Raw genomic sequence first — 14,021 nt, forward strand, 5'->3', positions numbered from 1 at the left:
CACTTTTTCAGAATATATAGCGACGTCCATGATACAAAATCATAACGTCGTTATAATGCGAAAACTCACTTTGAAAATAAAATCTTCCCTGGGATTTTCGTAGGTTCGCGTAACTTCAACGGGAATCATCGTACGGCACGTTTTTCGAGGTTTTAAAATGCTCAAAGTATGAAGTTCTTACTAAATGAGCTTAACAGTGTTAGTAAATGTCACTTCCATAAAGATTTCAGAATTATTTGCATTTCCATTTTTTTCCCTAAATATTGCTTTGGGCACCTTTAGAAAAGGTATTATTTTCTAAATCAAACTTTGGTTTTCTTTTGGTTGCCGTCTTATTAATTCTTAGATATTAATTTTACATAAATCCAATGACTGGATCTCTCGTAAGTATCTAAATCATGGGAACGCACGTGATATCATTTCCTCTCCATCCCGTTGCCATTGGTTACCGCCTTTTGATTCTCACCTGCCCTTTGACCCATTACATTATTATTATTATTACCCACAATGCGCTACGTTCTGTTTAGTTCCAAAATGGCGGTTGTTTTGTCACCTGTTACAAAACATAGTTAGTTTCGTTTGTTTTGTTGGACTTTGGAGAATATTTAGATGACCCGAAGGAGTATGTGAGGAGAGGATTTATCTATGCAAGATTCTGATGGCCTTGGTTGGAGTTGTTCCTTACGGGAGTTTGTTTATTGGTAAGTTTCTTTGCTCTGCAATTCAGCACAGTCTGAGTACCAGAATTTAGATCCGGGTGGGGAGGGGGGCGTACTTGTAACTTTTTCGTTTTAATTAATCTTTAGGGTAGTCCCTTCAGTCAAATGAATCCCAATGGAGCCCTTAGGACATCAGAACAAACACTGGCTAACGTCTTACGGGAACCAAGGCAACGTCAGGCCTGTAGAATCCCGGTCCATACTTGACATAACAGGTTAGCTTTTAATTGATGGTAAGTTTTTGTAGTCTGACATTTTGATCCAGAAGACACCCTGTATCCCTGGTAATTACATACACATGCACATGCGTCCCCCCCACACACTCACTACAAAATGGACCATTCCACATATACAAGACAGTTGAACAGCATGTAAATTGATTGACATTCAATACTACCAGGTAATTGTTAATCCATAGAGCACATTGGGAAGCTCTGGTTCCCATTGCCCTCCCCCCCCCCCCCCCCCCATTTTTGGACGCCTTGTCTATAAATCCTAGGTAAAACTAGTAAAAGCCTGAACATTGCTGACAATCTCAGAGTCCCTTAAACTCTATGTCGGTTTTATTAACTCACTAAATTCACTTGTCCTTTCCTCTGCACACACAAATTCATTTGTTTATGTTCCTTAGCGTCTTTCCTTTATTTTCCCTTCGTTTTATTTGTACTGGGCACTTGTGTTGTATCTAACCCATGCGCAACTGCTGATAATCTCAGATATAAGGCTTAGCAGTAAAGAAAAAACAAGGAGAACTCTTCCAGGAATGACCAGCAAAACATACATGAAGTCTCCTCTCAAAGATGACTTGGGATATGAAGGGTACATCCCCATATAGCAGGTCCTTTGTAGGATGTTCCCTCCAGGAGTTTTTCAGGACAGCATGTAGCAATCATTGTGCAATAAACTTCAACTTGACTTGACTTGACTTGACTTGTAGCAGCTTTTAGAAATATAAATTTGTCTGTATTACTTAGTATATATGAAGTAAGGAAACATGTATCATGCTATAATGACCAATACTTGGAATCGATATGTTAGATCTGTAGTACTAGTATCCGGTTGCTCTGCCTGGATCTTAATCTGTGTGATTTGTTTAATCCCATATGATATAGATGCCTCCTGGCGAGATATCCTGTCCGGCATCAGGGACTGTACTGTCTCCTCACCAGACCGACAGCTGAACACACGCCGTCTCCAGAAGATATGGACGACCGCACAGAACCCAAACCACGTCCTGCCTTGCCTCTCTGTCCGCACCGGACTCGACCTTTTTCTTACGGTCAAGAAGTTTCCGCCTGGCTCAGAAATCATCATGTCCGCAATCAACATTCCCGACATGGCCCGCGTCGTCAGACACCACGGCGTACGGGTCATTCCCATAGACGTCCACGTAGAGACCCTCTCGCCGAAAGTCGAACTTCTGGAAGGTCTCGTCACAGAGAGAACTGTAGCTGTACTCGTAGCGCACCTGTATGGAAAGTGGTTTGAAATGAGTGAAGTGATTGACATAGCGAGAAGACACGGTCTATACGTACTCGAAGATTGCGCCGAGGGTTTCTGCGGATTTGAGTACATCGGAAATCCACGTTCGGACATTGCGTTCTTTAGTTTCGGTGTAATCAAACCCTCAACTGCTTTTGGAGGATCGATTCTGAAAATCAAAGACAGCAAGCTGTTTTCAGCGATGAAAGAAGCTTATTCGCTGTACCCAACCCAGTCATCGTTGGAGTATTTAAAAAAGCTGCTCAAGTATTCGGTCGCTACGGTTGGTCTGAACTGGCCGTTTCTCACAGGTTACGGCGTCTTTGTCTTGCAGAATGTTCTAGGCATCGACCACCAGAAGATGTGGATTTCCCTGCTGAGGGGTTTCCCTGACCAGTTTTTTCAGAAGATCCGTCAGCAGCCGAGTGCTGGACTGCTGTCTTTGCTGGTCCATAGGTGGGTAGACTTAGTGCTGCATACCTAAACCCTGGACTTGAATCAGACTGGACCTAACGTTTAGGTTCAAGTCCATAAAAACCTAAACATCTGGAAACACGTCCGGACTTGCAAAATAATATCTCACACATGTATTCTCTTTTTTTTTTCTGAACCATCTTAAACCATCTTTAGTTTAGGTCGTGAAATTTATGTTGGAAAACACAAAAACACTGCTGTATTTGTATTTATTACTGAAATTTTGTGTTTATTACTGATTGTATATGATTAGCATGTGTAGTTTCATGCAAGATTGATGCCAATATGCTAACCTCTGTGTGCCATGGTTTCAGGTCTAGTCTTAGATAAAAGTCCAGACAAAAAACTGAACCTCTAGACTTGAATCCGGACCTGAACCTGAAAGAGAATTTAGGTATGCATTACTATAGACTGGTTTATTCACAACAAAAACAACTTTACTGACATGCCTTCTGGCATTGGTGGGCTGCTTAATTGCAAAGCTGTTTACCATATAAAGCAAGTCGATAAAAGGATTTTTCTTAGGCCTCAGAAAAAATATGTTGTGCTTCTGATTACGGTCCTGGAATAGATAGGGTTGGTGTGTGATTTTATTTTTATTTCTTGATTTTGACCGAAGTAATCCAACAAGTAGAGTTTAAAGGCATCCAGAGCATTTTATGAGGCTTAAAACTTGAATGAAAAAACTCAAATTTCTAGTCATTCCTACACATAGTAAGTTTCAATAACAATATATATACCATTACATATCGACATTAAAGGAGCAAAGACACGATGTCGTTGTGTGGTGAGAACTGATAGAATATCCAAGCCCTTATAGACTGATCCTGACTGTCCATCACAATTAGCGGTTCGACCAATGGGAGAGTGACTGCATATCCGTCAAATATGTGCATTTATATGTTTTAATTTTGCATTACTACATTTTGACAGAGGTGGGTGGTGCTATGGTATCGGTCTATTTACACTAGGCGCGTGAAAGTAAAAGATTACCATGTAGCTTATTTTTGTGCCGCTTTTGAGCACTTTTGATAAGAAATCTGCATGCAAATGTGGTTAACAGTGGCATTAAATATCAATTCCATAAAGATTACAGCACCTAGAATATTTCCAGTTTTCAAGCCTCATAAAATTCTCTGGGTGCCTTTAAAGTTTAAGTTGAGTTTAACAGTATATAAACAAAAAGTATCAGGACAGAGTTATTTTGAACATCATATTGTAGGTAAACAACTTTAACAAAGCTCAAATTTGTTAGAGTGTGGAAAACAGGAATCCTGTTTTCAATTTTATCAATCAGAACTGATGTAGGGTCAGAAATTCTATGTCTCTTGGCAGCTCAACCCCCAAAAAGGCTGGGGATTTAGGGACCAGGTTTTCTGCGTGTGAAAAATTTGCGCACGCGCGTGAAAAAAATTCTTAAAATATGTCACAAAATGTGTAGTTCCAAATCCTTAGGCAAATAAATGTGTCCCTTATTTGTAACCTGTTAATGTCCGAAAACACCTGATTTCTAGGTTGCTTGGGAATAGGTCTGTTGGGAATAGTTGAATTTTTTTGCCAAACACATCAGGTCACCCCTACTCTTCTCAATAAGTGTGTTGGGTTCTTTTCAAAACAGTAATCCATATGTGTGTTGGGATTTTCAAAACAGTACTGCATAATCATTTTGTTTTTACCTGTTGTAGTCTCATTGGTATTGAAAAGGCTATTTTATGGTTCTCAGCTAAGGGTTTGGTTAACAAATGATTTAAAACTTACATTGACACCTCTGAATTTGTACACAGATGTATAGGATTCCGCCAGAAGTCGTTTCAAGTTGGAGTGGATAAAGGACGCCATGCAGACATGCTGCTAAAGAACCCATCCATGATGAAAGTAGGCGACAAGGCAGACAACAGGAACTATTGGCTTTTCCCTATACTTGTGGTAGGTTGTAGTTCCATACGCTTTTTTATTCTGTATCTGTATAGCCGGTATAACCACCCTTAGGCATAACACCAGCTTCGCGGGCAAGCAGCACGGTAGCAACTGGTTATATTACACTGAACGGAATTATGTAGATTAGAGCTGTGTACCTAAACAAATTTTGGGTACAGGTACAGGTACAGGTACAGGTACAGGTATACGGGTTTAGGTACAGGTACCTGTACCTAAATTACATGTTCAGAAAATGGTAGAAAGCATGTTTGAGCGGGTAACAACATAATAATTAATATTTAATTGTGCTAGGTATTACATGTATTTCTATGAAAACACAGATGAAAATTTGACTCCAGCCTTGCAAATGTGTTTTATGTGCTGGGGTATAGTATAGATTTGGCTTTAGTGCACTGCCACGGTAAATTCATAGTAATCTTATATGTCAAAGTGGCCATCCCCTGAGTCAGGGCTTGACCTGATTAGTACCGGTCCAGTACCGGTCCACCTGGTATTTTGGACCTGTATGTAATTGATTGTACCCGGTACTGTATTAGTACAGTGTACCGGTACACAGCTCTAATGTAGATATGAGATAATAATATAAGAAATCTTAAGGGCACTTGAAATTAATGTCTCTGCAAAAACAATAGTTGAAGAACCATTGCTATCAAACCTGCCCAAGAAGACCACTCAGGACCACTAAAATATGGTCTATGTGGACAGGTGGTCACTAGAGTCCTTTCCTACGCTTTCCTTTAACCATTAATAATTTTAAAAAGAAGAAGTAAAAAAAATGTTTAAAAAAGTATGTCTACTTTGAGGCCTGTAACATAGTCTAACTTTGGTCGGATGGTACAGAATTTCATGTGTTAACCATATGTTTTAAAATGATAGATACTGTAAAATGCAGAAATGTTCGCGGTGGTTTTATGTTCGTGGTTCACTGCCGTGAACATATTACCACAAGCGTAAAACCACCGCAAAAAGCCGTTCTATGTGACTGTAGCACTACCATTTTTTTTCAAACGTTAACACTCCATTTTCTCTCTACCGTGAAATTCAATCCCTGCAAACATTTCTGCATTTACAGTAGATTGATATAAGTATCATCATTACTAGTAATGTTTTGCAGGAGAAGCCTGATGAAGTTATCGACTTGCTCTGTAAGAAGGGAATCAACGCGTACCGCGGCGCCACGCAGCTCAACGTCATCGAACCTCACACAGACACGTCGCACCAGCTCAGTGAACAACTCACACACTACCCAGAAGAAGCCAGGTTTATCATCAACCATGTGGTGTACTTACCTATCCACAAACGGGTTCCTTACTACTACATTGAAAGGGTTTGTAAAGGTTTAGAGGAGGTGCTGCAAAAACATGGTACTGTCTTTCAGAAGCCCTGCTTTGAACGTCCCCTTGTTGTGTTGAATGGGAAACCTGCACCAAAACTGCCTTCAAAACTTTAAAGCACTACATGGAAGTTTTTAATATAACTCTTAGGCCATGTTGATTTGATTATATGGATGACATCTGCCAGCGCATCAATTTCTGTCCAGTTAAAAAAAACAGTTTTCGGCCATACTGTTAATCATACAAAGCAGCTGCAAAATGAAGAAATAAATGCCCTGAATTGCCAAGAAAGAATATTTTTAAAAAGTGGATACTAATGTCATAGAATGCTTAAGTCAACTCCAAAGTCACAGAATAAGATGTGAAAGAAAAAAAAGTCAAAAATCTATTAATCAGTATACAATTATACTATTTTGTCATTTGGTCAACCTTCCTTAGATTTCGTATCAAAGGCAAGCTTTTTAGTGAAGCTTTTTTTTATTTGTACCCTCACATCTGTTTTGAGGTCCCCAGAAGATGTCATTCATGTAATCAAATCATCCTGGTCAAACGTTGAGTTGATGATTATTGGTACTTATGTTAGTTGTTTGACTTCTTTTAAACATTTTGTACCAATATATGTAGACTTGACAAAAGGCAATACTAGTACTTGTCTTGAGCTTATTTTATCACTACCATCTTCATAATTTTCTTTTTTTAAGAAGTATTCCAGCCAACATTACCAATCCAGAGTAAAGGTGTTTATCTTATTATTTTGTAAAGGCCTTGGAAAAAACAGCTGTGTTTCCAGTTACCCTATCAACCCCGAAACATGCCAACCCTAGCCTTTCTTTGGCTTGACTGCAGGCAAGCAACATAAAAGTTTTGATCTGAGTAACGAAATCTTCTAGAATCATTTTCCAACACCGGTCTTCTTACATGATTTGAGCTCAGGGGCCTGTGATTTGTATGATAATTGTGCAAATCATGGCATGGGGCCTCTGTGCTGTTGTCTTTACTGATTATTCTAATGTTGAAAATAGCAGTGTCATGATTGATATCATATTCACACTGTTAAACTGTTAAGAGAACCCCTACCTACATGTACCTACCAAATTATTTTCAGGGCTGTGGACGGAAACACAACATTTTTTTCCTAGGCCAAAAAAATCACATTCCTTCTTCCAGCCCTGACGATTTAGTTGGATAGTTTTAACCATATCCCTGCTAAGCCAGCCTATTCACACCACATTTGTTATATGGATATGAGGCAGGCTATTAGCTAGCAGGGCGTCAAAATGTCTTCTGGAAACCCTAGGAATAAGCCATTGGAGAAGTCTGCCCCCCTCCCCATCTTAGGACACCCTGTCTATAAATCCTAGCTAAAACCCTGTTATGAGGTGAAGGGGAAAAGATTAACCTTCCCCCTGCTGCCTCACCACATAATCATTATAAATCTGGTGCCTAACTGCTACCTTAGGATGCTGAAGGTTAAACAAGGTTGGTGTTTCAATATGCAGGTGGCATTCAATGCAATTGTATATCCACTAATCACTGTGTGCCTGCAATGTTGATGTTAACCAAAAGGCGGTTCTATCAACTGATTAAGGCAGTGACACCAACTGCAGCTGTATATACCAAAGAAATATTATAGTTTCCTGTAAGTTACAAATAAGATACAGTAAAACCGATACAAGTAACCACCTCTACATAAGGACCACCTAGCCAATGTGACTTCTGCTCAATGGTCCCGTGAATATTTTTTCCATTGAGTAGACACAAGCTTAAGAATCTTGTCTATAGTGACCACCTGTCCATATAGACCAGATTCCAGTGGTCCCATGTGGTCTTCTTGGGCAGTTTTGACTGTAGATGTGTCTTTTAAACCTTTTAAAGTATTAACGAATATGTTACATGTACATTTGCATACAGGTCTCTTAGATGTCTGGAATACTAGCCAAAGTGGTCACTATACAGCAGGTTTGACTGTATTATGTTTTGCTTGTTCTTTCAATATGTAACTTAAGTTACAAACCTTTAAATGTCACATATAATGTATTTAAGTCTCTTTGCCAAAGTGCTGCTTTTTTGAGTGCAATGTAGGACATGAGAGATTTCAATTTTGTTTATCTCACATAACATTTTTTTGCTTGTCTGTATGTGTTTTGCCATTTTCTCATGTTTGTAACATTTTACAAGTTCCCCAACATTTTTGACTTGTACCATAAGTAAAACTTGTATGTGATTGGTTATAAGGCATTCCTTCAACTTGAACAATAACAGCATTACCTATACATGTAGCAGAAGGCTTGAACAATTTTACTGGTATACTATAGTTTTCATATAGGGCTGTGTACTTATGTAACATAAGGTACATGTACCGGTACACGGCTTTAGGTACAGGTCTGGACCTGGACCAGTACAATTTGGCGGCCAAATAACATATTCAACCATGACTAGGACATGAATGAAAGATTATCAGAAGGTCTATTTAGACTTCCGGTACCTCGTTCAGAGATCGCTTCAGCTTATATCAAATTAAAGATGATGCAGATATCATCTCCGTGCTTTCATCTTTTCCAACTTTTCCTCTTTGTACTGGGAATAGTTTCGTTAAATAACAATATTGGCAAAAAATCAAAATTTTCTTTTTCAGTCTATTACATCACAGCACCGGGACACTGATATGAGAACAAATCTCAGGGACTTATATGTATATAATATCTTACAGAATATTTCCTTGTAGCATAGGAATCGAATGTAAAAGACAATCATACAAGTTGTGGGAGACAGACCAAATAAAATAGAGCAAAATTGAGGTACAGAAAGATTGAGTACTAGTAGGCAAGAGAGACCAAGTTATAAGGAGAAAGAGAGAGAGAGAGAGAGAGAGAGAGAGAGTGTCGACAAACAATACTTTGCCCACTGAAGTAAGGAGTGAAGGTAAAGTGAAGCAGGTATAGTCATGACTGGTTAAGGCTAAATTGGACAATCTTTTTCAAGAAATGTGATTTTACCTACATTCAAGACAACTTAAAGGATTTTGACGCTACATGTATGTATTCCTTGTAATGTTTCACAATATGTTTGCTATGATAGTTAAAGCCATGTACATGTATATTATATAGCAAAATAAGCGTTAGCGTCGCAAGCTGAAGACTTGTGTTGAAATATGCACAATATATTATTATCATAAGCAATTTTGTTGATATGGTCCACGTTTGTATTACTATTTCCCAGACTCTGTACTTATTGCACAATGTTTCTTTTTAATTTATTCATGCCTTTGTCTAGATGTATTGCAGGAAGTCATACTTGTGTAAGGGTGTTGAAAAAAGCACATTTGGGAGTGTGAGGTTGTTATGTTTTCTGCACATATCTTTTGCAATTTTGTTGATACAGTTCATGTTTGTATTACCATTACCCAGACTCTGTAATTATTGCGCAATAGGTTTCTTTTTGAATAAATTCATGTCTTACGTGTATTGGTAGAAGACTTCTGTAAGAGTGTTGAAAGAAGCAGATTGGGAGTGTAAGATTGTAATGTTTTCTGATCACTGGGCCTCTCTAACAGCCTCAAATACCAACATATAATGTATTAGATTCCAGCTTTTAGAGAAGCCCAGCAGTCATAAAATGTAGTTTTTTTTCTGTTTCTTTGTATTGATTCTCATTATAAGGAAAAGACCATGGCACACATACAAAATAAGTTACACATGTATAATAACAAAACTGAATCATATAATCAGAAAACAATAGTCTATGAACACAAAACTTGAAGAGAACCCATTTTGCTGATTAATACTGAGAGAAATTAGAGAAAAAGGACAGCATGTCGTTAACCCCACTTTCCAATATGTTTCTGGATCTTGTCTACTTATTTAGCAATAATATTTCCAATTTGAGCATGAGAGATGTAAGGAATAAAATCTGGTAAATCTTATTCCTTATGACGATTTTTGAAAATATGACTTTATCTTCATAAATAATAGAGACTAAAAATATTACAATCTGCCACCCAAATATCTGCTTGGAGATTAGCATGGCTGTAGGTGGGGGCAGAACAATTGATCATGAAAAAAAAAGATAAAAACTTTTTTTCCCCAACATGTTACTGTATCTCTTGGTATATTATTTTACTTATGAATAAACCAGGGAGATACACACAAGAGGTACAGCGCTACTAAATTTACTGTAAAAGCATAAATGTTTGGATTTAATACCGCGGTAGGAAGAAATTAGAGTATTCGCAGTGAAACAAGGTAGGCGGGCAAAATACAGAACAAACTTTTCACGGTGGTTTTAAGTTCGCCCCAAGACCACGAATAAAAGAACCACAGCGAACATTCCCTCTTTTACAGTAAGGTCAGCAAGTAAATTTTACCGATGGCATGAGCGTGCTTATTCATTTTCACCTGATTTCGAGAATTGATACATTTTTCAACTCTGAACATGGTCAATATGACGAGAAGTACTATAATGGTAAAAGATGTGTCATGGCCTTGATTGTACTTGTAAAAGTGAAACTAGTTTAACAGTGGTGAAATTGGCACCAATGTAGCAGCCATGAGCGTAGTTGCCGACTGGGTGAGTGATACCAGTCTACTAAACTTGTGACACTTTGACCTTGAATTCGGACAGATAATGGAGATGTTAGATCAGCCAATCATTTGCAATCGTTAGTTATTTTTCTTTAACAACCAACAATCACATCAAAAGACGTTGCAAAGTTACCGAAATTTATAGTATTTCTGTATAAGTAGTATATGATAATCTGTAACAAGTGTTTCTACTTTTCGTAGTAAAAATATCCACTGACAAGTTGAATGGGGTCAACCGTGACCCACACGGCTCAAAAGCCCCGCCTGTCGACTATCAATACCATTGCAGTGACTGGTGCATGTCATCAACAGGTGGTAAGACCACGCCGTTACCAGATGGCGAGTGCGTGGGGAAGGGACAGAACACGCCAATGAAATATTCCCTCAGAAGACAAGCGGAGTCCGTTTTGGCGATACCATGTACTATTTTGGCGGAATGTAATGTATCCTGCACCTAATTAAACTACCACTAGGGGGCGCTCCTTAGAGCTCCTAAAAGTGCGACGACTTTTGGCGATCTTTGGTAATATGGGCCTTAGCCACCAAGTCATCAATGCTTTGCTTCGACAAGACTAAATGAAAATGAAATGTAAGTACACTTGGATTGGGATCGTATGCATGCGGGCATGGCAATTCATACTGAACCTTCTGTATAATGCCTTGTGTAAAGTGACTGGTGAACTCCTTCGAGTAAGCTAAGTCTAATGGTGCAGACTCAGTCCTTTTGCTAAGTGGCTTTTCTGGGCACTGTCTGAGGTTAGACCAATCCACACATGTACAGCATTTTATGCGCACCGACCGACCAACACACACGCACACATATTTTAGTGATGCACTTCGTAAGCAAATCGTCATGGGGCGTTGTTAGACCGTGTGTGGACAGTCATCGCCAATGTTGCGGCTGCAATTTGTACCTACGCCGCTAGATGTCCTTTTTTTATCAAGTCTTATATATGAATCTGGCTTGTGACATGTGCTGTTTGCCGGGTAGTATTATTGTTATTGTCTGGTATGTTGAAGGTTTGTTTATGTTGCGAGTATTCTGGTATACTAATGGTCTGAACAAGCAAATACACAACTCCCTGTCGCAGGTATTGAGTTGGTGGCAGAAACAACAGAAGAAGAACTCAAGGCGGCGTCACATGGACATGTACCACAATTTGTAGAAGGGGTGCATGTAGCATTTGTCCGACCAATGACAGAAGAGGTAACTTAAACCTTATAGTGGATTTGAAAGGGTTGTAAGGCCACCCTGATTTGATTTGTCAGATATCCGATGAAGAAATACAAGAAAAAACAACTATCAAATTTCAACATGAGTACACAGGCTGAAGGGAAGTCTGTACATTTGTACACATAGTGTGTTAATTATGGTTCGGTACAAGTGGCGTCAAATGGTCAAGTGGCTAGCTTAACGAACATGAGGTCCAGAGGTTATGTGGGTGGCATGGATGGATGGATGGGTGGATGGATGGGTGAATGGGTGTGCGTATGGATGGATGGATAGATGGATGGATGGATGAATGGATGGATGGATGTGTGGGCGGGTGGGTGGTTGTTTGGTTGGGTTGGTGGACGGATGGATGGATGGATGGATGGATGGACGGATGGATGGATGAATATATGGGTGGAGGACTATGGATGGTGGGATAAAGCGGGAATGACATGGATGAATGGATGGAGGGATTGCTGGATGGGCCACTCTGAGGTTTCTACCTAGTGCCTGCAGTATCAAAGGATTGAGTCTATTCGGTGTGCTCGATCTATACGTTTACCTCCCCTGCCACTCGACGTTGCTAGATCCAGTGAGCAAAACATTCAGAGGAGCTAACGATAGCTTATTCCTTTAAAACAGAACCTTTTTTTATTCAGCCGTCTTGTAAAGATGACATCTTTGTCGCCTAGCAACAGCAACTCTTCTTCGGAACTGCCGGGAACGTTGCCTCTGTGTGGATCACGCCTGCATACATGTAAACAATCTTACTACGATGATCGTTTATACACTTGTTAATTGAGACACTTGAGTCTTTCTTTACTATCTATTTATATATTGTATAGAACACAATCAAAATAAGATGAATTTCCACGATGCTAGTTCAAACAGCCGATACTTACCGAGGGAAAAACAGATCTTTGTCAAATAGTAGTTTTCATTCATAGTCTGACACTCGCAATCTCATGAGCAGACAATCCTCAGATTGAACTACCACGAAAACGAAAATCAATCTATGTGTAGATCAGTCAGCCCATGAGCAATCCTCCAATACCAGACAATTCACATCCAGGTACAGCCGTCTGAGGTTTTCGTTCGAATTACGCCAAAAATAATTACTCAAGCAACTGGATAAAGTTTTGAAACAGACAGACGTTTCGTTCGAATTAATTCTGTAACTTTTTTTTTACTAGTTGCTTTTGAGATTCAGATCATTCAGTATAAAATGATATTCTACTCTGACTAACTTTGCAACATCTATTCTGTTATATTTGAAGACATGTTTTCTCTGGATCGTGTTTTCTGACATTTCTGTTCAATGAAACATTATATAATTTGGATAAAATATCAAGATGAAAGCTGTATGACGGCTACAGTACAGGTTTGTGGTTTGTGTATATTATATTTGTAGCCCACACTTGAATTTACTAGCCAGTCTAAGAAATGTGGGCTGAATTTTTGGTAAAAGAATGGGAAAAATACACGTAGAAATCATAATGTTTTCTGAAACTATTTGAATGAAAATACCTTACAACTTTATAACATCAGTTAATATCTAGTGGTGTGATGTACGTTATAAGGTTTAGAATAAAGCGCTTAGGAAGTAGAATTGCAGACCTTTTGTACTTTGTATGCACAATATACAAATCGAGGTTTGATTTGAATTCAACATTTTTACTTTGATAGACGAAAAAAATGTCTTAATCATAAAAAGATTATTTAAGAAATCAGTTTTAGTTCGCGTCCTTGTGCATGTATATGCTGTGTTTTATGTGTGTGTGTGTGTGTGTGCGTGTGTGCGTGTGTGTGTGTGTGTGTGTGTGTGAATGTATGTGTGTGTGCGTGTGTGTGAGAGAGAGAGAGATGGGACAGAGAGAGAGGGAGAGAGAGAGAAAGTGTTTGTGTGTATGTGAGACAATCACTAATCACAGCACTCATTTATGACAGCAACGTTTAAAGAATAATCTTCCTTTTTATTTATTTAGGGTGAAGTACAAACAATCTTTTACATATCCAATATCATAATTAACAACCCCGTGACCAAAGCTTTGAAGATCAATGTGTATGTTTTAAAAGCTAATTAAATCTGAATAAACGAATGGCTAAGACAGCAATATATACATTTTTGCCCACACAAGAAGTAATTTTTTACTTTACAGGACATGTCACATTACCGCAGATCATCTTTCAGTTTATTACTTAACCCTGCTGATGTACATAACTATCAAAACAACAAAACATCAAAAGTTAGTTTACTTTAAAGATGTTGACTTGGTTGTTT

General features: G+C 38.7%; 1 protein-coding gene across 1 annotated transcript; it reads left to right on the forward strand.

The window, feature by feature from the left end:
* Window positions 1–514: 514 nt before the first annotated feature.
* LOC136421186 (uncharacterized) lies at window positions 515–8,761 on the forward strand. Its single transcript, XM_066408355.1, has 4 exons — window positions 515–701; window positions 1,832–2,657; window positions 4,460–4,601; window positions 5,728–8,761. The coding sequence occupies exons 1-4, from the start codon at window positions 659–661 to the stop codon at window positions 6,061–6,063; spliced, it is 1,347 nt and encodes a 448-aa protein (XP_066264452.1). The 5' UTR covers window positions 515–658; the 3' UTR covers window positions 6,064–8,761.
* The last annotated feature ends 5,260 nt before the right edge of the window (window positions 8,762–14,021 follow it).

The sequence above is a fragment of the Branchiostoma lanceolatum genome, chromosome 15 (assembly GCF_035083965.1).
Source record: "Branchiostoma lanceolatum isolate klBraLanc5 chromosome 15, klBraLanc5.hap2, whole genome shotgun sequence".
Taxonomy (NCBI): Eukaryota; Metazoa; Chordata; class Leptocardii; order Amphioxiformes; family Branchiostomatidae; genus Branchiostoma; species Branchiostoma lanceolatum.